The following is a 24,207-nucleotide window of genomic DNA, read 5'->3' as shown; positions in this document are numbered from 1 at the left end:
GCTCTTATAAAGGAACCTCACTGCAGGCAAAGGGACGCCTCTTGGGCTTGCAAAGTCTTGTTTTCTTGCTTCCTAAGAGGCTCCGGTTCTTCCTCTTGTATAGTCGCCAGTATGTTTCTATTTTGGGATAACGATGTGCCCTTACTGTCCCGGGGAGAACTACCAAGCACATGCTTGGTACATGCATATACAAACCAATAATTCTAGTTTTGGGGAACCATGGTCTGCATGTAGTTAACCTCATCCAAACGCCTCCACACACAAACTCGGCTGACTGAACAGGATAGAGGCCTAAGGTAGAAAGCACTGAATGTGGGCCGTGACAACACTTGGTTGTGGGACGACTTCTGGTCTGCCTATTCTGTCCCATCCTGCGCCGCGTCCATAGCTCTAAGTGTGACAGATACATCACGAGCTGGGTAGAAATCTGAGTTAGCAGTTCTTCTGGCAAAAAAAGCTGAAACTACTTGGCTCCAGGTGAAGTTTATAAGTCGCTTGCAGAATGTCAAGTCGGCAAAAATAAATAAAATAAAACAAAACAAACAAAAAGAAAAACCAAACAAGCCTCTGTGCCATAGCTTCAACTACCCTGGCCTTAATTTTAGTATCTTAGAAATCTCAGAACAACAATAAAAGAATTAAAAACAAACAAATTAAAAACTACTATCATCAAATTCCCAGGGACGTGCCAAACTGCTCAGCTTTCTTTAGCTGAGGGCCTTCCTCCTCCTCAAGGGCAAGGTGAATGGGGCTACTTCTGAAGACTAGACTGGACTTTCAGTTCCTTTCCACCCTTGCATCTCTCTTTTTTCTACTTGCATTCACTCCTTAAACACTTGAGGTGGGGCACTTTCTTCACACAGCACTCCCCAGGCTCTGCTGCCTGTGAGGATCAGGCATCTGCAAGGGGCCTGTTTCCATGGCTACTTTACCACCTGGCAGGAGATGTGCCACACGAACTGCCAGGAGAATGCCATGATCGTGGATCTGTCATAAGCCTTGCAGGCTGCGCTGCCAAATCAGCGATCCATGGGTAACCAGGGAATGGCTAGGATGTCCTTGACAAGCTCCTGGCAAGGAAGGACTGGCAGAGGGATTCACTGAGCTGAGCCCTCCCGGCCACCTCAGGCTACCCATCCGGGAACACAGGGTGCAGAATCTAAAGTCGGCCTTTTTTGCCAGAGAGACACGGAGTTCTCTGCTTTGGAATGGGTGGGGTGTGAAATATGCAGTGTCAGGAGTGATGGCCACAACTACACTATTGTCCCCTCCTCCCTTGGGTTTCCTTGGTGCAGGCCTTTAGGACAGCTGGCCATTTGGCAATCTTGGTGCAGCTGGTTAGATACTGCTAGCAGCCACTGAGGCTACAAATTGTCTTGGGTCTCATTTAAAGTGGGGGAATAATAGATCTCCCATTTCCACAGGGGCCTCTCCTGCCCAGGGATGACTGGAGCCTGTGCTGAGGCTGACACTGTGTGACAGCTCTGTCACTTGACACAGCTGAGGTCTCTCTGGACAAGTCACTTTAATTAAAAACTCTTAGATTCGGTGTTTATGATGGAAATGCTGCCTCTGGCTTCCTAGGGCTGGAAGGATTAGGCTATCTCAGAAAAGGCTTAATGACTGTGATGTCACTTGCTACTTCTTGCTAAGGAGGAGAGAGAGGGGAGGCTGGTGGTATACATACTCTGAACCTGAAGAAAAATGAGAAACAAAACCTCATGCACACACAGACATGCACACACACACACACACACACACACACACACACACACACACACACACACACTCACACACCCACCCACGCCTGTGCTGTCTGTAAGGTGTAGCTACCTGTTTCCATCAACTCTGGTAGCTCTCACCTAAGTCAACCGAGCTAAGCTTGTGCTTTAAAAGCATAACTTTACTACTGGAGGGGAACACACTGACTGAATGGCAAGCGCTGACAAAACGCCACGTTGTTTGCTAATCCTAATATGTTATTCTTCTTCTAAGATTTGCTTTTCTCAGCACCAATTCAATTATAGATGCTACAAATCCTTCTGACATTTAATTCCCTCTTGTCAGAGAGTAGTAAATGTATACAGTACATGCACAGCTTTCCCATTAAGATGTTAATATATATTGGAACACAACTAGCCTTTATGCAGCATAACCTTTCCTTTCCATCTTCTCAGAGAAGGGAAGGGAAGGAATCAACGTAAGCAGGAAAATCATGAAGATTCCCATACGGCATGCCAGGCGGCCAGCACCAGCCATCAGCTGCATTCGGTTCTAGCAATGTCATGCTGCTAATCTGACACTTAGAGGGGCTGTGAGAGGCCACTGCAAGGAAAACCGCAGTAGTCGTCCTCAGTGTGTACCCTGGAGCTCAGCATATGCTCATTTAAACAACAACTGTGAGCAGACAGTGGCTGGACACTGTTGCCCTCAGTGATTAGCACCCAGGCTCTCCCTGCCTGTCACTGCCTAGGCACAGAGGACTGATTAGGACCTAACATGTCATCAGACCTGGGCCAGAAGCTGGACCTGATGCTTTCCTGTGTGACTTCAGACAGGTCAATCATCTACCTTGAGATATTGGCCTCAAGGATATCCTGCCAGGGGCCAGAGCATGGCTGTGCACAAAAGGACTTGGCATGTGACTGGGACTCAGTGTCTGCTGAGCTTGTGTCTGTTCTATAAAAGCCCGAGGAGGGTCTTTTTGGTTCTTGTCACTGACCAATATTTGTCAGCTCTTTAGAAGCCAGGGTCACCAGGCTTTCATTTCACCTATGCAGAATTGACATGTGCTGCGGCGGATGGCTTTGCTGCTCTGTATGGCGATTAAGGAAACACAAGGCATCCGGATGCACGTTACAATTCAGATATAGCACTTGAGGACTACAATGTTAAACATCCTGCAGGTGGGCAGACATCAGCCCAAGTCTTTTTTAAACGTACATTTCCTTCCCTTCTCCAGTTACTTCAGACTCCATGAAACAGGATGCCAAGCCCAAGGCATTTAGCATCTCCAGAGAGAGCCCCGCTTTACTCATTTCATAACAGGACACTGACAGTGGGATTGCCTTCTCTGTATTAAGTAATGGGGAGGCACTGAGGACGACACTGGAGTTTTCCTTACAGGAACCTGGTAAGGAGGAGAGAATTGTTTCAAACCAGCATTCCCACTAGAATCTGTCTCTACAGATAGATGCTTCGGTGGGCCTCAGGCATTTGGGGGGGGTGTGAGCAGGATGGAATCATGAATATGGTGAAGTCACCCCAAAGCAGTGTCCAACCTGTGGAACTGGAACTCACACTTGGCACGGTGGCTGGCAACATTCTGAAGGAAAGGTTTGGTATATCTGGCCATGGCCACCTTCCTTTCCATGGCGAAAACAGTAGCATGTTGGATTATGGGAAAGGTCAGCACTATGGTGAAGTCCATATTTCCATTGTGGGAAAGTCAATAACCATGGGCCTCGTAAGATCTCTTAATGTACTGATTGACACTAAACTTAAAATCCTTCTGTCTCAGGCCCTAAGCTCTGAGGTTACAGATATGCCCCAGAGAGCATAGCTTACCTTTTAAAGACTGAAATTTCCATGTCTTAACCCTTCTCAAGTCTTATTTCACAATGGCGTTTAGAGCCACCTCAGAGGGAGACTAATTCCATCATTTAGGGACTTGATGGGGCAGTGGCACTGAAAACATCAGAGCAGAGTATGGATGGATTGCCTCTGAACTTAATGATTAAAATAACCTTTCCGGGTCAGTCAGCACATGGCAGTATGTCTGACGTGCTGCTCATAGCCCAACTTTGCCCTGCACGTCCCCTGATGCCCATGCCAAAGTGGAAAGGGCCAAAAGGAATTGTATTCCCAAGAGACTCCAGAGTAGAGGAAGCCGTGGAGTACTCAGAGGCTGGGAACCCTGAACCTGAGGACCCACGTTTAAATTATGTGTAAATTGCTCGGGCCCCCTATGGGCGCCCACTTTCTTCACGTACAAACCCTTCCCTAACTATCTCGCAGGAATTTCATGAGGATCCCCTACAGCTGCTGGCCCATCCATCAAGTCTTCCTGTTGCTGATCTCTGCTCTGCCTTTCCAAACTGGCCTCCTCCACCTTCTCCTGTCTCAGCTCTTCATTTGCAACTGCTGGGCTTTAACTTTCCACAGTCACAATCAACTTGGGGAAGCAGTCTGTGTTGCTTACTGGAAGGTTATCACGGGGTAGCAGGACTAGCCTGTGAAATCCAAGGCTGGCATAGTTCCGAAAGGTCTTATTTACCACTGTGTAGTAGGGGCCAGCTCAAAGCCAAGCACATGACACTCAAATACTTTTGTGAAATAAAAATTAAGTAATAGATGTGAGGACCAGGAGTACTGCTTAGTGGCAGAGCCTTTCTTTTCTCCTCTTCTTTTTGACATATCGTCCACCAAGGAAATTAAACAGCTCGTTTTCCAAACCAGGGCCACACTTCATGCAGTGCTCACTAACTCAAGAGTTCCTCCGAAATGCAGTGGCTACTGAGTGTCCGTGCTTGCGTTTGTGCATGTATGTACCAATGTGCTCACCTGTGTGGTGGATGCATGTGTGCAGGAGCCCATATATATTACACCCTGCCTGGGAATCGCTGGGTGCAAAGGCTAGGATGGAAAGGCCAGGCTTCCTTTGTAATCCAACTGGGGAGCCAAGAGCTGGCATCCTGGGTCACCCCTAACACTACGCAAGGGTTATGAAAAATAGGGGGAAAGTCTGCCCCTCCCCAACATGGTTTTGTGGCTTGTGAAGGGCATGAAAGATTTTTCCAGATCCCTTTCTCATTTGGAGGGTAACAAGAGTTGAAAGCAGCCCTGGAATGCCTTGTCCGTGACTCTGCTTCCAAAACAGAAGACCGATGGGCTGCCCGGCCAGCGCTGAGGGCCATTCTCTGGCAATCTGTTTAACATTTCGCTCCACTGAACAGTTCCCGGAGGCCCCTCCATTGCTGAAGGGAGGGAGGCAGTTGGAGACATTTTTGTTAAAGTTTTAAAATAAAATAGAAGGATAAATATGCTTAAAGCTTTTCTATTCCACATGGGTGGCAGTAACCACCAGCTGTCACTGAGAAACAGCAGATGTAATTGATAAAACAATTCAAAACTAGTGTGGATCTATCACCAATAAAATTAACACAGAGAAAGTAAATAAAAGGGTTCAAAAAAGAACTGGAGTAGCCCCCCACCTCCAAGGTGGCCAATAACAGAATCAGTGAACTAGGCACTGAGTCTTTCTTTAAATGCAGATTACATAGGAGGATCGGCCGGGCATCTCGCTTTGCTGGTTGAGGGCTGCACACCATATGCTGCCTATGAAACTGTCATTAAGTGAGGCAGGCACCAGTGAATGGAGGATGAGGGGTGGGGGCAGGGCGGGGGGATCTGGAAGTGTGAAGCATTAATCCCTAATGTGGAAAGGATGGACTTTCTACCCACTATAGCAGGGAGTGGGGAACATTATTCATTATCACACTTTAGCATTAAATGGGCAACACCTACTCTAATTTATTGATGGGCTGTTTAAGGCGGGTGTTAGCCTGTTTGTCTTCTATTATAATTGAATTCAGTCTCCAGGCTACAGAAATTTGAGAAGTTCATCCTTTCTCAATCAATATGCTCCCCTTCAGTGACCCATTTCAAGACAGCTTCATAAAAAATAATGTATTTTGTTTTAATAAATTTAAACACTATGACAGCTGCTCAATTTTTATTGGTTGTTTTTTTCTCCCTTTAGATGTCTCTTCGCTGCCTAGAGAAGCCAAGCTCACAATCAATAGTAATTGATTAATCAGCATCCCCTTTGAACAAAGGTGCTAATCAGTTTTTGATTAGTTCATCAAACCAGATGCAAAGGCAGCCGGGCCCCAGCCTGCCAGTTCATCAGCGTTCCATATGACATACGACTCCCAGCAACAGGAGTGCCTCGGTCCGGGAGGGATTGGGTGGGGGCACTGTAATTATTAATTTAACCGAATTATTATGAACACAAATGGTTGTTCATTTATTGCTCCTGACTCGGGTGATAGATAGAACGGCAGTGGGGACCCATCTTACTTGGTGCAGGGCTGAGACCTGCAGAGCTCCTAATTGATGATGCTGGGGGGAAGAGGTACCTGGCTGACTCATGGCTTCCTAAAGAGGACAAAATTCCTTGACTGAGTGCTCCTTGTCTGAAAAAATATGCCAAGAGAGATCAGGCCAACCCAGGAGAACTTCCTCAGGATTTATGAAAGATCACTGTACCTGAGGGTTGTTCTGTTTGAGGTGAATGCCAGGGGAAGGGGAGTAGTTGTTTTCCTCTGGCATTGAGTCATAATAGCCAGGTAGGACTTCTCTGCTCTTATTGTAAAAGAGAATAAAGCTAATTTTTTTGCATCATTTTGTATCTTCTTTAAATATATCTAACACAAGTAAGAGACAAATGAATGCCATGACGAATGAATGACTTCCTTTCTAATCTAGTCACTGAAATTCACTAGTTTTTAGAATTCATTCATTTATCCAGAAAGCATTAACTGGTTGCTTACTGCAATATGAAAGGGGCCCAGCAGGCAACCGACCCAGCCTCTAGCCTCCTGGAAGCCTCTACTCTGGGAAACTCCCACAGCTCAGCGCACCCTCACACATTAAGGCTAGAGCAGGAAAGCGAAACAGCACAGAGCTAGAAATCAATCCAACGTATTCTGAGATATGGGAGAGGCCGAGCTGGGTTTTCACAGTACAGTTAAGCACAGCACCTCAAGCACCAGCCATTCAACACAACTAGAGTGAACAGGGTTTGGGGTAATATGGAACCCTGCTCTCCAGTGGGCTCCTGCTGTGCCCTGCTCTCTCCCACTGCAATGCCAAGGGGCCTGCTTACTGATTTGCTAAGTACTCGGACCAATCAGAGCGCTTCAGAAGCTGTAGGGAGTTGGCACGGAAGTCTCATGACATCATGGGAGTTCATATAATTGTTTAGCTCTGACTCTAAATCTCCTTCCTCCTGCCTTTTTAGGATATGCTTCTTATTCTGGATTAGTAACACCTAAATTCTGGAATCAGGCATGAAGCCTACTTTTTGCAAGAGCTGAGTAAGCTGTGAGAAAGGTCTGAGGTGGATAATTAGTTCATAGCCTGGTGTGTGAGGAAACAGTTGCCCCTCCTTCCATTACCTACTTCAAAGTACTGTAATGTGGCTTTCTAGTCTATTCCACAGATGGAGATAGTAAATACGGCTTTAGGATCATGTCACATAATCCAACATCAACTGCCACCAAATTTGTACATCTAGGATGGACACATCACTTCAAATCACGGAGCACAGTGCTTCAGCATTCTGCTCTCTACAATACTCATGGCACAGGCCTTGGTCTGAAATAGACACATTGTTACCACAGGAAAGGAAGGTGGGTGAGTGAACTGAGAAGACAGTATCTAGGTGAATTTGTTCTTTCCTTAGTCTCAGAATCCACACTGGTGGCTCAGCAAACCAAGTGGTCATTGGGTCACAGTGGACAAAGCACCCACAGGTTGGACACTGCAGTGCCTTACCTAGTGACTAGCCCTTACCTGAGAGGTCCTCACTGTCCAGTTCTTCTGCGGAATTGGGCAACTGAGTAGGGCCTTACAAGTAAAAACAAATCGTTTTTCTTTTCATTCCTCGAGGGACATAAACAAAACACTTAAGAACTGAGGGTGGATTTTGTTAAAAAAAAAAAAAAAAAAAGCAAAACAAAACAAACACGAGCCAAATCTCTTGCTATCTCTCACTTCTTTGGAGAGCTTGAATATGTTAATCCATATGTTCATTTCTTTAATCGGGTAATTCTGTTATTGCTATACAATCGAGGCAGAAGGAGTTCTCAGCCTCCACTGTTGAAAGCACATGAAACATGAGGGCGAATGGTTAAAAATCACTCAGTCAAAACAGCATGCAGAATGAAAAGAGTAAAGCGCACTGTTAGCTGTGGACACTCTGTTATATCTCTTAAATATGAATGTATTTAGATGCCACATACTGATGTATGTAAGTTTTATCTTGCATTTCTCAGAAAATGAAAATCCTTTGCCAATACTGACAAACACAGTTCATTATCAATTTAGCACAATCTTGGATCACATACTTCAAGATGGTATAGCACCTGCTAGCCGCAGATTGCAGGTTAGGCCTTCATCAGAAAAATCTGATTCACAACCCATTTTTTTTAAAAGAAGAATTTCATAAATCAATGGTATTCTGGAAAAATAAAACCCTCAAAGCTGAAAAAGCAGTTAGGTCAGGAGATAATCAAGTGGGCCTTGAAATGCCTGTCCTCCAGTCAAGCCCAATGTTGGTTAGCTGGGATTGTTCGCCACCAGCTTTGCTCTGAATTAGGGAAGGCGAAGAGGAGGATGGCTAAACAGAGGAAGGCTCACTAGAGATGGCTTCCATTTCCTCATGCTTATTCCTCGGCTGATCTCTTAAGGAAGTTGGTTAAACAACACAGAAGGTTAAGACAGTCAGGGTAGCTTTTACGTATTTACTGCTTTTTCCTTCAATCCCATCTTATTGCCCCAAGACCTCAAATCTGCACAATAACTGTATTATAATCTCTATCTGTCATTTTGAAGATGGTTGCAGATCTAATTTTGCTTATTTTTGTATCTTTCCCCTACCTGGAGCCCAGCACAAAGTACAGTCTCAGTAAGTATTTGCTGAATTCATGTTTTGAGAGTCAGCCTTGGTGAATTACTGACTAGAGCCTAAAGGCAACCAAAACAAATGCTCTGGAAATACATAATGGTTGCCATATAGATATAAGTTTTGAGTGGTCATTAAAGCTTGGACTTTCTAAGGTGATTTACAAAGAGGCCAACTGAACATGGAGAGCTGGTTGAGTATGCGAGGAGGCTGTTCCACCATCAGCTCTAAGAAAGGAGAATTCCCCACATGAACCCTGGATGCCAAATGCTCCAGAGCAGAGGTCAAATCAAAACAGAAGCCTTTCGAGTTCACAGGTGTTCCCGAGCTGTGGAACCAGGCAACTAGGGGGAGCATGGTAATGCAATAAATTATAGAGGCAGCTGAGGAGCAGTGCTAGCCTTTTGTCCTGAAATCTGATAGGCTGAGAGCGTTTTTATTTCTAATTGGCTTTATCCATTTTATAAAGACTGATGAATACAATTATTGAATAACTGTTATAAATGGGCAACATAAAGTAGTTCTCTGTAGTTAATTATGAATTTGCAGTTCTCCAAAGGCCAATCCCTCACTTCTACTTGGCCCGATGAATATCAAAGCGTTCTACATACGTGCGTGGTGCCCACTGAACCACATTAAACAAGGACGTTTCAAGGGAGGAGCTTTACTGCGAAGGCTGCTTCCTTGGGGAGGGCACTAGAAAGCTAATTTTAAAAAATAAAGACAAATATGTTTATGAAGTATCATTGATATGCAAAGTTTTCCATTAAGAAGCAACAGACAGTTGATATACACCTCATTAAAGCTGAAACTGTCATTTTTAATGGCATAAAATTTAAAATACACCAAATCATCTGGAATCTCTTGCTTAGATTATGTTCCAAACTGAGAAGCCATTTAGGCCCGGGGCATTAAATTTGTTTTTGCAGTTCGATTGTTTTTTGTTGTGTTTTGTTTTGTTTTTATGAATCTATAGCACACTGCCATAGTTGGGTAATTTCTGAATAAATATAATTAGAAGAGTTTACCATAGCACTGGGCGTACTGTGAAGAAAAGAAAAATCTACCTCCAAGAACTGCTTTGGCTTAGGTATTTTTCTTTCATGTTAAAAATTAGACTCCTCTCATTTTCTCAAAGAAAATGACAAAGATGCATTTTGTGAAGCAGAGAATATTTCTCAAAAGGAAACATTGCGATTTAATAATAAGTGGGAAATTACTTCTTGGTTCTTCTATTCAAAATTTCCTGTCATCTATTCAAGCCCTTTCTAGTCACTTCTAATTAAAATGCATGCAATGAATTTCTTTAAACTCTATTAAACAAATGAAAGTTTACTTTTGTTGCATATGGGACTTTGGGGAGAGCAATTAAGGCAGTCCTAAGGTGCAGACATGATCATTTAATTTATGCCCAATGGCTGTGTCTTCTGCAGAGACTCAGGTTTGGCCTTCCTGGTGTTACAGGTGCTGTGGTGCAGGCTAAGCACCGTGCGCTCCTGAAGCTGGATTTTTCCTTCTTGAAAGTACCATCTGGCTTCTCAAAGTGGTGCAACATGGCAGTTTTAAACCAGAAGAAAACCCTCAAAGAATTACCATCAGTCAGAAATCCTAGCCATTCCAGTAAGTACAAAAATGAAGATTATGATTTTTTTCATTTTTTTCTTAACCTAGAGAGGCACCTGGGTTCAATCATCAGGTTATCATATAAATATTTTACAGAAAATTACAAAAGAAAAAAAAAAAAAAAGAGAACAATGAAATAAAATCCCTAGGAAACAAAATGTTGGCCCAGAGGCCTAGTACCATTCCCATTAGGAAAACAAAGTAGGCGACGGTCTCTCTCTTACCTACGCAGCATACATCTGATCACTTGGCCATGTCATGGAAACTGATACTTCCACCACCAGCCATAAGAGTTCAGACGCCCCCGGTAGTTTTAATCTAAAAGCTCAGTCATCCTGTTCTTCCTGCTTTGTCAGCTTTTGTGGAGAGTTTTTCCCTTCTTCCCATTAGCAGAAATTTGGTTCACGCCGTTAAACAGCAGCACATAGTTTCCAAACTGCATATCAAGGCTGCAACGCAATCTTCAGGTCCTGCAGCCATTCGTAAACCTCTTTAGCTTTGTTCTTGGGTAGCGCATACAAGGTCTGCAGAGTCCCTTGACTGAATGACAGCCTTTGAATGCCACTGTTATGTACTCATACAGAGAGATGTACACAGAGGCACATACATAGACGGTGGACATAGCGGTTGTAATCATGTGCACTGCTGGCTTAGTCTTTTTTCAAACAGACTTAAGAGTTCCCCTATAACTGATTACCAAATAAGGGAAGGATACAACGCAATGCTTTTAGGATTCTATCATGGTCTGCACTAGTCATAAGCCAGGGAAAGGGAGACTCATGGGGCAGTGGGCCAAGGACGAGCAGTGGTCTGGGGTATAGGCTTGTCATCTAGCACTGGCCAAATACTTTGAAACCAGAGTAGAAGAATTTTTAAAAATGCTTCAGAGAGGATTGTCCATTCCAGAACGAATGAAAATCTATTTAAAACATCCTCTGGGAGCAGAAAATCAGTAAGATTACTGTCTCAACAGGTAGAAAAGGCAGGCAGAGTTAAGAGAGAGTGAGGAGAAGGGCAAGGGGGGAAGGTGGGAGGGTGGGGAGGGGGAATGGTTGGGGAGGAGGAGCAGGGAGGAAGGGGGAGCGCTCCAACCCAGAAGCCAGCTGACTGCAGTGCAACAAAAGCACAGGCGCTATTCCGGACCGTGGGCATGCTGTCACCCGACCCGGTAAGGTAGCGGGTGGAGGGGAGGGAAAGGAAGAAGGAACATACAGAACAGAAGAGAACAAGGCACAAGACATTCACAGAGAAGCATCCACGTTGAACAGACAGACAAACACCATCACACATACCCGCACAGCAGATAACCATAATAACGACGACACGGCCCGTGCGTTACCCACCCATGCATGTCTGCCTGCAGCTTCTGGCCATGAGCTATCAGGATTTGGCAGTGTTTTTTTTTCCTCTCTCTTTTTCTTTGTTGCATCATTCAACATGCACACACAACACAGGGTTTTTTTTTTCCTGTGTAGGCCTTTTAAGGATGAGCTCCAAAACCACGAATGCTCAAGATCCTCATTCAAAGAGACGCCTTGTGTCAGCCTTGCCTAAAAATCTCATTCTTACACTCACATTTATCTTTATTTTCAGTGAGATCCTTAAGAACAAACATATGGCGGTGAATTGTTGCTTGGTTTTCTTTTGGAGAAAATCCATTCGGTTTTGAGTCATGCCCATGCACGTCCAACCTTCCAATACATGCTTATTCCAATCAGTTATTGGTAAGAACAAACGGTCAACATACATGAACAACTAGAATAAACTTCATACATACTCCAGCAACACAAGCTTGAATAAAACATTTTAATGAGTCTTCAAAGGGAAATCTTGAAAAGGTCTCTCTCTCTCTCTCTCTTTTTTAAATAAATAAAAGAATAACAGAAATACGGAAAATCCAGTAGAATACTTTTAAGACCAATAAGATAGCCACAGCTGGCTGACTTACTATGTCTTGTCATTTAAGTTGCTGAGTTATCAAGCCACTTAACACTTTTTCTTCTGGGACCATCTCAAGGTCATCAAGTGAATCTAAGTCTTATGGCTGCTGTACTGAAGGAGCGAGATCTCTAGCACTAGGCTGAAATCAATTGCATCGTATCATGTCCCGTTTTCCTGTTCCCTCAGTCTGTAACTTCCACCACAACCCTTGACAACCGACTTGGGAAATTTCTTCTCTTTCCATTAAATAAAATTTCAGACATTAATTTGTTTTTCACTAGAGCTTTTGGCTGTGGCCTGAGAGTCAGCTGGTCAAAATAGCGGGGGACCCCTTTGAGAAGAGACTGTGAGGATCAGGGACAAGTTAAAGAATGTATTTATAAGTGCATTATGCAGGGGTCAGCTGGATTATCCACCACTTCTCTGCTGCTAAGGAGGCCAATGGAAGGCACGAGAGATACATGACATTAGAAGGCCGTCTTTGCTACTTTTCCAGACTTCTTGGAACAGTTAGCCTTATCTATATATAGAGCTTGATGTTGTCTCCAAACAGAAAGACAATGGCTGCTTTTCATGTCATGCCATCATCAGTGTACTGCCCAACCCTCATCCATGTGCTCAGAGACTCAGCTCCCCTTTCCTCTCTCTAAACAGCCGGGCCTGATTAAAACGTGAAGCCCCAAATCAGAACCAGCTTTTAGTTGGAGTCTCAAGTTTTAGAGCAGGAGTGATTTTCTAGTTTGCACATCCTGTCCAGGTGTTTAAGGATCTAAGTGCAAGTGCTTGGATTATTGGGAGGCCTAAAACACTGAATTTGGGGGCTTTAGGGGATCAATGGTCACTATTTCTTTAAAGAATTTGAAGATGTTCTTTGAAGGGAATTTAGGAATCTTAGGTTGTACTTGACCCTGGAGTTCATTATAGGAAGCCGAAAACTTAAGAGTATTTTAAAAAGAAAATCTCTTGAGCTACACTGAAGCCGACTTAAAGCTCCAAGGATAACCGGAAGTCAGGAGGTACTCAATTAGAGATGAAACATACAAATGACTAAGCATTTGCTTTTTGTTTTTTGTTTTGTTTTTTTCCAGACAGGGTTTCGGTGTAGTCCTGACTATCCTAGAACTCAACTCTGCACACCAGGCCAGTTTTGAACTCACAGAGCTCCACCTGCCTCTGCCTCAAGTTTAATGGAGATGTGCCAGAGATGCAGCCAGTCCTATGGACACCACCTTAGAAATGCACATTTTCTACCTAATTGGTTTCCTATGACTGTCCAGTATACTGACCTCTTTAATTTATTGCATGGACATTTCCCTTTCTTCCAATGGCAGGAAATGTCAGAGTGAGTGGGAGTAGGCTGGGGAGTCTTAGCACTTCCTACCTAAGTTTGTGTTGCCTTGCAAGAGAGGGAGACAGGGAGATAGGGAGAGAGGGATAGATAAAAGGAGGGAGGGAGGGAGGGAAAGAGGGAGGGAGAGAGAGAGGAGAGAGGAGAGAGGAGAGAGGAGAGAGAGAGGGGGGGGGACCTCCTGCTGATCTTGACCAGGTACAGCCCAACAGGTTTTACTCACAGATGTCCAACTACTAAGTTCTCAGACGTGACTGTCTAAGGCAGTCAGTGTGGGCTAGATGTTATTCGGAAACTGAATTGACACTACAGGGCTGGCTGATCACCTCCTGTCACTGAAGTGATGATAGAGTTTCACCCTGCACAGCATATAAAGTGACTGAAGCAGGCCCCTCACCAAATGATTCCCTTGGGAGCCGGTTATTAAAATTCAGCCTGCTTTTAAACTAACAAAACAAACCCGTAATACACTTTTAAAAAAATAATTTGGAGCAAAGTACCACCCCAAAGACTTCCACCCCACTTCATGCTGTTCCAAGGGACATGGGGAGCAGTCCTGGGGAGCTGTTCCCCACTTGATAGAAGCCTAAGTTTAAATGAACAGAAAGACTCGGGCGCTGGATTCCAGAGTCTTCCTCCTGGACCAACTATCTCAAATCCCAAGGAATATACAACTCCCTTTAAAAATTCCTTGAGGTAGAAGCTGGTGAGTACCCAGGCCTGCAGACACTAGCTCTGCAGACAAATACTATTAAAAAAATTTTTTTTTAATTTAAAAAGTTTTGAAGTCTTATTTATTCCAAGGTTTGGTGGAGTTTTATAGGCAAGGAGGAATGCGTGACAGACACCCTGCCACACTTGCCACCAGAGGAGGCGTCATCTCAGACCACAACCATTGGCCACTGAACTCACAACAGAAATGACAAGACTGTGTAATGTCAAGCATTAAAAAAAAATCATGGTACATTTATGAGATCAGTCTATTTGGAGCATGAGTTCCCTTGAAGACTGCATTTTTTTTTTCCCCAGGCTTGCCTTGCCTCTCAGCAGCGCTGAGAAAGTAGATAAACAGTAATGTGATACCAACCGTGAACTGCCGGTTCTGTCGTCGCCGTTGTGTCTACAGACGGGAACAGAGGATTGGAGGAAGGGAAGAAACAGGAGGAACGGCATGCAAAAAAAGGGAGAATGGAAAAAAATGGAACAGATAATATATGAGCAAGCTTTCAAAGAACACCGCGTGACAAGCAATAATAAATGAAAAGCAAAAAGCATCTGAAGTGAGTTGCACTGTTTTAAGACATGCCTTGAGCTCAAAGCTGCGAGCCAGGGAGGAAAACAGTAAATTCTTTGGTTCTCCGGGTCTTGCCAGGACACACGTGTTTGCGAATCAATCGTCAGGGGGACATGCAAAGTGATGAGAAACACCAGTGCAAACTCAGTGGCTGCCACATGGCTCTTAAATGCATCGAAGCTCAGGACTGCAACAGCAAAGCTCAGTAGGAAGGCTGAACAATGGACTCGGACATTCAAACATTGCCTTTGTTTTAACCCAACCCACCCAGATACTGGGGCTTCTGGACTGGCAAGCAGGCATCACAGGAAGCAATCCCACTCTTAGGAGGATGCTTTGCCAGCTGAAGCTCAGATGCTTGCAGGTGAACGTGCAGCACACAGATTCAAACTCTCCATCCACTGTATTATTTCATCAGAAGATAGCTGGCAAGTTCAGTTCATGGAGAGGCCATGGAAGGGAACATGTTCAAGACACACACACACACACACACACACACACACACACACACACACACACAAACACACACTCTTCATTTTACAAGGTGTTATAACCTGAGGCTTCTCTCTCTGTCTCACACATGTACATGCTCACACAGATTCTTCATTTTACAAGATGTGTTATAATCTATGAGGCTACACACACACACACACACGTTCACACAACTGCCAAACACCACTTGTGAATTTCAGTGTCTCAGGTACCCAGCCATGCCTGTGTTCAGCATGACAGCTGCAGGTTTGGTTGCCAGGATTCTGCTGTCATGGCTGGGTCAGGAGACAGAGCCACCATCTTCATTGGTGCTCTCCCACTTGTGGCCTGCCTCTTTTTTTTACTTTTGACGTTGCTCAAGTTGTGGCAATGACTTTTCTTCACAGGGATATTCCCCCAAAGCTCTCAAGGAATGAATTTTCTCTTTACTTTTGGTTGTAGGCGTGGGGTGAACAACTAACAAGATGCATGATGGCATTCATTTTCCAGTCACCTTAGTCACACGTCTTCTGGCCAACGTCATTCTAATGTCAGCACACCAGGACCTACTTTCCTTTTCAGTCGGGCAGTTTTCAAGTGTGTTTCTTCTACCAGCCCCTCTCTAGTCAAAAGCTACTGGCAGTGACGTGGGATAGTGAGGGTTAAAAATCACAAGCAATCTCTCTTATTTTTATGATAAAATTCCTCATCTGGCAATTGTTTCCACTGACTTGAAATAGGCAATGTTTAAATGCACTGGAACATCATAGGTTTGTTTGTTTGTTTGTTTTTTGGGGGATGGATTTCAATGAGCCTGGAGCTTCTGACGTATAAACATGACACATGAATTCGCACTGGTGTTCCCCTTCAGTTGGCATGCTTTCTGGGGCAACAGGGACCCCATTATCATAAAAAAAAAAACTCAGAGCCCTTCTAAGGAGCCAGAATTAACCAGAGGTCTGAGAGGCCAATGCAGCTTGATATAACCAATCATTAAATCTCTCAAGCCTAGAGGAAGGGGGACAATCATAAAATATACTGCAGAAGAGTACAATACTTACTTACAAGTCAAGTCTGTGTGCCTAAAATAGCAGTGAAAACAACACAGGAAGTTGTATAGTTGAAACAAACCCCATACCAGATCCTTAAAGATGATAGATACATCTCTATAGTTGAGACACCCGAGTCCAACATTGGTTTGGGGCACTTTAAATTTGAGGGGCAGGATCAAAGGCACATTTGTCTAAACATTTACATGCATGTAATACATGCATATGGGCAGGCATTGGCTCCTTTCCAAAACAAAAACAAAAAAGCAATAAATGCTTTGGCTCATTATTTTTGTAGTAGCACTTCTAACATACATTTTTTCTCTATTTCTTTGGACCAGGTAAATAATTAGTGTAAAATGAAAGCGTAGACTGAAACACCAAGGTTTGAAGTTTTAAAAATAAGATCTGAGCATTGACCAATGATCCCAATTTACTGTCTTCCTGCATTAGGGCATTATGTCATTAAACCAGGTGAAGCCAGGCATCAGCTCTTACATGGGCACTGGACAATAAATGCAGCCACAACCATAGTACATTTTGCTCCTCAACTCTAAGGATGCAAATCCATCAATTGCACCCGACAGAAGAGAGGAAGGGACATTGTGGGAAAAGACTCTAAAACAGTTAAGCAAGCACATATTCAAGTCAAACAACAGGATTCCTGCAGCTGGGAACGGCAAGCCTAGGAGCAGCAATCGGAGGGACGCTACAGTAGGACCATGGGAGTGTTTCCGGGGGAGCTATTGACTCTGCTTCTCAGAGAGGATCTGCTATGTGACCTGAGCAGAGGCTATTTCATGTCAAGAGAGAAGGGAAAGTGCTTTAGAAGTGACTGTGTGCTTCCCACAGCAGGACACCAGGACAGCAGCTAATTCTCTTTCGTAATTGCATTATGACACCATGCAGAAACCGTAGACAACCTGGCTCTGGGGTGAATACAGAGCTCCGAAGAATGGTTTATTAGGGTATCTTCATTACAAAATTAAGAAAGGTGCAAGCCCCCCGCCAAAGTCAGCTTCTGGGGTGGTCACTGGAGTATTTGATTACATTTTAAATGTGTGGGTGAATGCAAATGTTTCTTATCTAAGTTATAAGCGCAATAATTGGCTTGAAAAATAGTGCCTAGCTGCCCTCACAAAGGGCTTTAAAAGCTAATTTTGTTGTCTTAAAAAAAAAAAAAAAAAAATCATTGAGCTAGGCCTAGGAGAAAAATAGGTCACAGAAAGTTGAATGGGAGGCATTGGGTTATAATATATAAAAGAGCTAAGCTAAGCCACTGTCTCTAGTTTTAATCACAGCGAGGGTAAATGTATTATATATTATTTTATATGTTTAAAAAAAATGAAAAAAACAAAACCAAGCCAAGCCTCTGTTCTCACAAATGCTTTGAGTGTATACAGTCTTATTAGGTATTTCCTGGCTGTTTTATGAGTTTACAGTTAAAAGAATTACACCTGAGCTAGGGCCCTGCACTGACCTGAAAGGCACTCATTTCACTAACACTGACTCTTCTTCTTAGGCTCACAGCCCTGCAAACGGTTAATGTGACCCTGCCTCAAATAAACAAAGCAGTCACAGATATTTCATGTTGAAGTATACAATATTTGCGACATGAAAAAGCTCTGGCAGTGTTGGAGATTAGAGACAGTAGCCATTTAACCAAGTAGCCTAGCGGAAGGGAATAACCCACCTTGCCCAGAGAGGCAGCTGGGCGGTATTTAGTTGAAACAGTCATGTGTAAGCCCCACTGTGGCCCATTCTAATCCTTTCAGATGGATTCTCTCCAACTTAGAATTGTTCATTGAGTGTGACAGACTGGGGGCTTAAAACTAATCCATAAATTAGTCCGTGGTCTCAAACGCTACGGGTGCCGCAAATGAAAATGAAAATCCCAGAACAAAATTAAATTCACAACCTTAAATACTTTTCTTACCAATTGACCTGTGTTGTTCTTGTATGGTGCCATAGTGTCCCTGCAGGGCAGCGTGCGGCTATATGAGACCAGGCCGGACAGTGGGAAAGGCTGTGGGCAGACCCTGGAGAAGCCAGCCAAGCCTAGAGCAGAGCTTGGCTGGGGGGAGGTCAAACTCTCCGGTTTTGCCAACTGTAAGCTTAGATAGATAGAAGTGGGACAAGCCGCCTGGCAACATTTTAATACACTTTCCCCTAGTTTATTTTCTTAACTAAAGTCAATACAGAACCAACGGGCTTTCTTAATTGAATTCCTCTTCAGTCTCTGCTATGGAGAGGCCTTAAATCTCAGCGCCAGGGCAGGCAAAGAATTCCCCTGACAATTTTACTTCATAGCAGTGCTGTGCTTGCCAATATATGTTAAATATGGGTGTTTTTCTTTCCCCCTCTCCTTCTCCCCTTCAACTTATTTGAAATCCATTGGGGAAAAAAGTGCTGGGAAATACAAGTTTAAAATGTATTTTCTACTGGTTTTCCAATTAATTTCCTTGCCACCTATGTTCTGTGTAATTAACCTACCATTCCTTAATGATTGAGAAAATGGCTAAGGAGAGAACTAAACAAAGAGGTCTAAACCGGAATGCCACAAGAAAGTCTCTCTCTGTGTGTGTGTGTGTGTGTGTGTGTGTGTGTGTGTGTGTGTTTAACAAGTGTTATATACCAGTGTGACCTGTGTGGGTGCTATGTGAAGACAAAGGGTCAACATCAAGATGTCCTCAATTGTTTCTCACCTTACTCTTTTCTTCGAGACAAGGTCTCTCACTGAACCTGGAGCTCGCCATTTGTCTAGACTGGTTGGCTGTGAGCTCCTGGGACCTGGGCTCCTGCTCCCGAGTGCCGGGACAATGTGTGTACACTGTTGCTCCTGGCTCTTACAAGTGTTGTGGATCCTAACGTAGGCCTTCATACCTGAGGAGCAGGGACTTTAGCCACGGTGCCACCTCACCAGCCCTGTAATACTTCTGAAATGTCACCTTCCCCTTATGCAAGGCCCAGAACAGCAGGAAGGGGAGTTGATTTTGTTGCTGTTAAGCAATTTCAAGTTTTGTTAAAAAGCTTCTTCAAAATTGTTCACTCTACGCGGTCCATGCCCCAGAGATCCTTCTCATTTGCAAACCAGATGTTCTGTAAAATAATTGGAATCTATAGAGTGGTTTCCTTTAACAAGAAAAACAATCCCCATGGCACAGTCTCTGAAAGCCAGTGGGAACGGGACCAAGGGGTCAGGACACAAGCTAGAGAAGGGAGAGCTGGGAGTGATGCAGGGAGGGTGATGGCCAGAGCGGAGAGGGAGGGGCTCTGCAAGGCTGACCAAAGACCCATCCTTTCAGATCCTGAAAGACTGGGCCCTCCATTGCCATGTTCCTATCACTGGGAGAGCTCCGGGGACCACTTCCAAATCCCAAGAAATCTGCATTTGTGCTATTATTATTTGTGTGCTTTCCTGATAGATGTTGAGCACAGACATTGGTCTCCAGGATTAATTTTTAAATAAAGAACATACACTTAGGAAAATTATGATAGAAGTGGTAGAGTTAAGATACTTCACCTCACTTTCCACCCCTTGCTGTTAAAAAAAAAAAAAAAAACCCGTGGATTCTGATGCCTTTCAGTATTTGTAGTGCTCTTACTTTCTTCTGTTCCTTCCTAAATGAGCATGGTCACTAACAGTCGGATATGAGGCAACAGGCAGTGAGTTTATAATGAATGAAAATGTAGACAGGACAGTATGAAAAGGAATGGAGACAGGCTTATTAATATTAATTACTGCCCTAATAATATTCCTGTCCTCAGGCACAATGGCATATCAGTTTACACTCGGTGGTTTAGCAAACGAGGGAAGACTGTCTTAGCGGAATAGATGCCAACCTAAGGAGAGGGCAATTCAGCAAGCATCACAGGAAGAAGGATGTGTATTTCCTAGGGGGAAAAGGGCTTACTCTAGGCAACAAGAACACACACCCCTCGAATAAAGATGCTCGAAGTGCTTCATGCCTGATTTCCAAATGCCACTCTTTCCTCGCTACAGTCTGGGTGTTCTTTGACACCACTGAGCAAAGACTACTTCTGTGCTGCTCTCCTGCCGCACCTGTTGCCTTTGACACTGAACATTCCAGTTGCACGGCGTCTCTCAACCACACAGGAAGGGGTTGAAGGAGTACTTTTTTTTGCACAAGCTATGGGTGCTCAATCTTTGTTGAATGCACACCTAAAAGCAGACGAGCTTATAGCCTTTGCACACTGCCAATACGGGCAGCTCAGGGCTAGAGTTATTAGGCTCAGACTTGCAGAGCAAAGCCCTGTCACTAGATGGCCATACCATGGATTTAGTATCAAGCACATGTCTCCTCTCCTTTACACCCAAGACACTGCCTGTGTGCTATGGTTCTATGGTTCCACTACCGGCACACTCTCCAAATATCATGGAAGGATGAGGGCTATGTGTGCTCTCTGAATATGATCTGATTCACATTAACTTGGAAACAAAAGCCTATGATATCAAGCTGTGAAAGCCCAGGTAATACATGGGCCTGAGGCTAGAAGTCACTTCCTCCCAGGTATACTGACTTTTGAGTGCTTTGACACTATTAGGAGAAACTCTGCTATTTTCTATTCCAAGAAACACAAAATACTTAATTGAATACATACTTTAAAAAAAGAGGAAAAATTCATTTAGCAATGACCTACTTCATCCTTCTGAAGAGATTTTTAAATGCATTTCACAATTTTGCCCTACAGCTCGTCATTCTTATTCTAAGCCCATTTTTAGTTTTTTGTTTTTTAATTTATGACAGTTGCATGTATAGTGTGACCTACAGGTTGAGCTCTTCCTACCCTGCGTTTTGTAGCTAAACTGTTAAGGGTTTAGGGTGTGTATGGCTGAACGCTGAGTACTTTTCATGGCACCCAAGTCAAGACTCTGACAGGCAGGAACAATACAATATCCAGGTTAGTTAAAGAGAAAAACATAGGACGCCTTCCCAGGAAAACCCCAGGAAGGAAGCCTGACCCAACTGAGAGGAAGAAGCTACAGCTACTTCAAAGTGCAGAGACAGGAGGCTGCTACTACCCCTGAAACACCAAGTTGCCCAGGAAGTCAGTACAATTCATCTGCTTTGCTCTCCTATGCTATGGCATATGCTCTCACAGATGAAGAAACCCTTTGGAAAACTTGACAAGACCAAAGAGAAAACACTAAGTGTGTGGGTGTGTTGTTGTTGGTGGTGGGGGGTCTGGTTCCCAAAGCCAAGAGCTGAACACAACCAATCATAGCATCAACTAGCAGGAAAGAGGAGAGAGAAACCTCTGAACTCCAGGGCAAAAGCCAATGAGGCTTTAAATGGCTTCTCACCAAATACCATCCTCAAATTGGTTTCTATGAAGAGAGGTCTTAGATTAAGGTCCACAACTTACCAGTTGTAAAACAGATGGATACTGAATATCCTTTCTTTCTTTCTTTCTTTCCTTCCTTCCTTCCTTTGAGACAAGATCTTACTATGTAGACCTAGATGGCCTCCAACACAGAGACCCACCTACTTCTGCCTCCCACTGAGATTACAGGTATGAGCACCATTACCCAGTCTGAGTATTCTCTTCACACTGCAGAAGATGTTTCCTAGGAAGGGCTCCCCTTCAGGTATGTCTGACCTACCACCCAGTCCACTTCAAGTGGAGAGGACAGCAGGCAGAGGCCACTGCTCCCCTAGGAAATCTAAGATATATGGGGTGGGGGTGGGTGCGAAGAAGAGCTGGAGGACTAGAGGATTCTAAGATTCCTCTCCCTAAAGCGCCTCCAGGACAGAGCTGCAGCATGTCTCGAGAGCCCGCTGACTGGGGAAAATGCCTCCCAAACAAAGGAAACAGTTCCATCACCCTGAATAGGGAAGATGAAAGACAGCTCTGCAATGCTTCTTTTAGAGAAGTCAGAAATCAGCTAGGACCTTTTGAGCTTAAAAATCATTTTCTATTGCATTTATGCATTTTTCAGTAATGAAACTCTGACCTGGGGAATGGGCTTCAGTTATTGCATTTGACTAGGAGGAGAGGGAGAGCCGACTCTGGGGGCATCTTTTCCTTTAGAGCCCAGCTTTATGTTGCTGTTGCTAGATTCAGCTGTTGAAGCTTTTAAGGCTAATGGTGACTGCAAACGTACCAAACAGTGCACAAGAGGGGAGGAGTGGAAATTAATTTAGCTATCCATTTGTCAGAATGCCATCTAGAAGATTCTTTAGGAACCAATCTAACTCTAGAGGCTAGCCTGGCCCTTTAAAATGGGACGTAGAACCGTTCAAATCCATAACCTCTAATCTGTTTGGAGAAAGGAGCAAATGTTAAATTCTAGAAGTTGCTTTCTGGGCAAGATAAATATATAGGAGGCGGCTTGTTAAGACACAGTAAGCCTGAAAGATCACATCCATTAAGGCAACAGATTCCACAACGTTGTTTTAGTAGCAATTTTAGTTTAATGACTCTTGGGTGTGCCGGTGAAGATCTGGGCATTTATTACCACTGATGCATTTGGTGTGTAGAAAGCATTCGAGCGCTAACACCCACAGACCAAAGTGCACCTGTGAGATCGACCTAGGTTATTTTGAACTGAGAGGCCAGTGGCAGAGACAGAAGTAGATATGTTCCAACTAAAGTCACCTCTGATGTGGACAGAAATACGGTGTTACTTATTCTACAGATCTCTTTTCGATGGAGTCTCTGCAGTCAGAATTGTGGTCTCGGTGAGTGGTAGATGTATGGGGAACTCAGAGGAAAAGGAGGTCCTTTGGAGCAAAGAATTAAGAGCTGTGAATTAGAGGGACTCAGGTGACCTGTGGGAGTGATTGCGATGATAGGGAAAGCGTCAGGGTAATGCTGAAGGTCTGTCAGTGACAAGGCCAGTCACACAGGAAAAGTGTCTTTCCACATTCAAGAGAAATGGGGAGTTTATTCGCAGAGTGAGTGAGAACTTCATTGCCTTTAGATGTAGACTCCTACAGATCCCTAAGTGGAACCTTGTACCACGGGGGGTTGGGGGGTTGGGGGGGTGGGAGGGTGGGGGGGTTGGGGGTGTAAAGGCTGGGTCATACTTCTCCGAAGGCGAACACACTACTAATAATATCTGCACAATTCGGTTGTTTATTCTGACACCCAAAGGGCCTTTCACAGGAAGCTATAAAACCTGGTAAGAAAAGCACATTCCTAAAGGGCTGAGGATGTTAACTCAGCTGTATAATGCTTGCCTAGTGTAGCCTTCCACAGGTCCTGGGTTCCACCCCAGCAACGCCAGCCAAACAAAACAATTCAAAAGTACACACCTAGTCCAGTTCTACCAATTAGGGAAGAGAAGAGGGACGGAATTCTTAGGATGAAGCAAAGGCAGTATGGCTGCTGTGGACATCCAAGGAGAGGAGGAACATCTTCGATATACTAATGAATGATACAGAAGATGCCAGAGACTGGTCCCCTAATGCTCTACACAGAGTTCACCGAGAAGCAAGGGGAACTGACAGAGAGCTCAAGCAGAAACACACAGACAAGAATTAGGAAGCAAATTCTCTAGAGGGAGCCAGGTTCAGAATGAGACACAATACCAATTGATGGATTTTCAGAGGTTTAACATTTAGTATAGGCACAGATGTGTTTGTAACCAGTATTTAGGAAGCTTGACAATGGGGGGTTAGGGCAGGGTTCTTTGTCCCACCGCAACAGCTGAAAGGTGAAGAAAACTTGGATTAGACAATCCATTGTAGCATCTAGTGATGAGGTCTCCCCTCTCACTGAGCACTTTGCATTCTGTCCTCTCACCAACTCTTGAGCAAATGGAAAA

General features: G+C 44.1%; 1 protein-coding gene across 6 annotated transcripts in view; it reads right to left on the bottom strand.

Moving 5' to 3' along the window:
- The window catches only part of Cadm1 (cell adhesion molecule 1), a 319,949-nt gene that overhangs the window by 6,081 nt on the left and 289,661 nt on the right, over positions 1-24,207 (bottom strand). For 2 of the 6 annotated variants that reach the window (XM_051156359.1, XM_051156362.1), the window contains 2 exons: positions 14,689-14,721; positions 7,579-7,632 (listed from right to left, as the gene is read on the bottom strand). The exons of 2 other annotated variants lie outside the window; for them this stretch is intronic. In XM_051156359.1, the coding sequence (XP_051012316.1) occupies positions 7,579-7,632; positions 14,689-14,721 (87 nt within the window). The remainder of the gene's footprint in view (positions 1-7,578; positions 7,633-14,688; positions 14,722-24,207) is intronic. 2 more of the 6 variants (XM_051156360.1, XM_051156363.1) reach the window with 1 other exon arrangement.

Source organism: Acomys russatus, chromosome 14 (assembly GCF_903995435.1).
Source record: "Acomys russatus chromosome 14, mAcoRus1.1, whole genome shotgun sequence".
Classification (NCBI taxonomy): domain Eukaryota; kingdom Metazoa; phylum Chordata; class Mammalia; order Rodentia; family Muridae; genus Acomys; species Acomys russatus.
The sequence above is the reverse complement of the archived record's forward strand: the minus strand, read 5'-3'. Positions and strand labels throughout refer to the sequence as shown.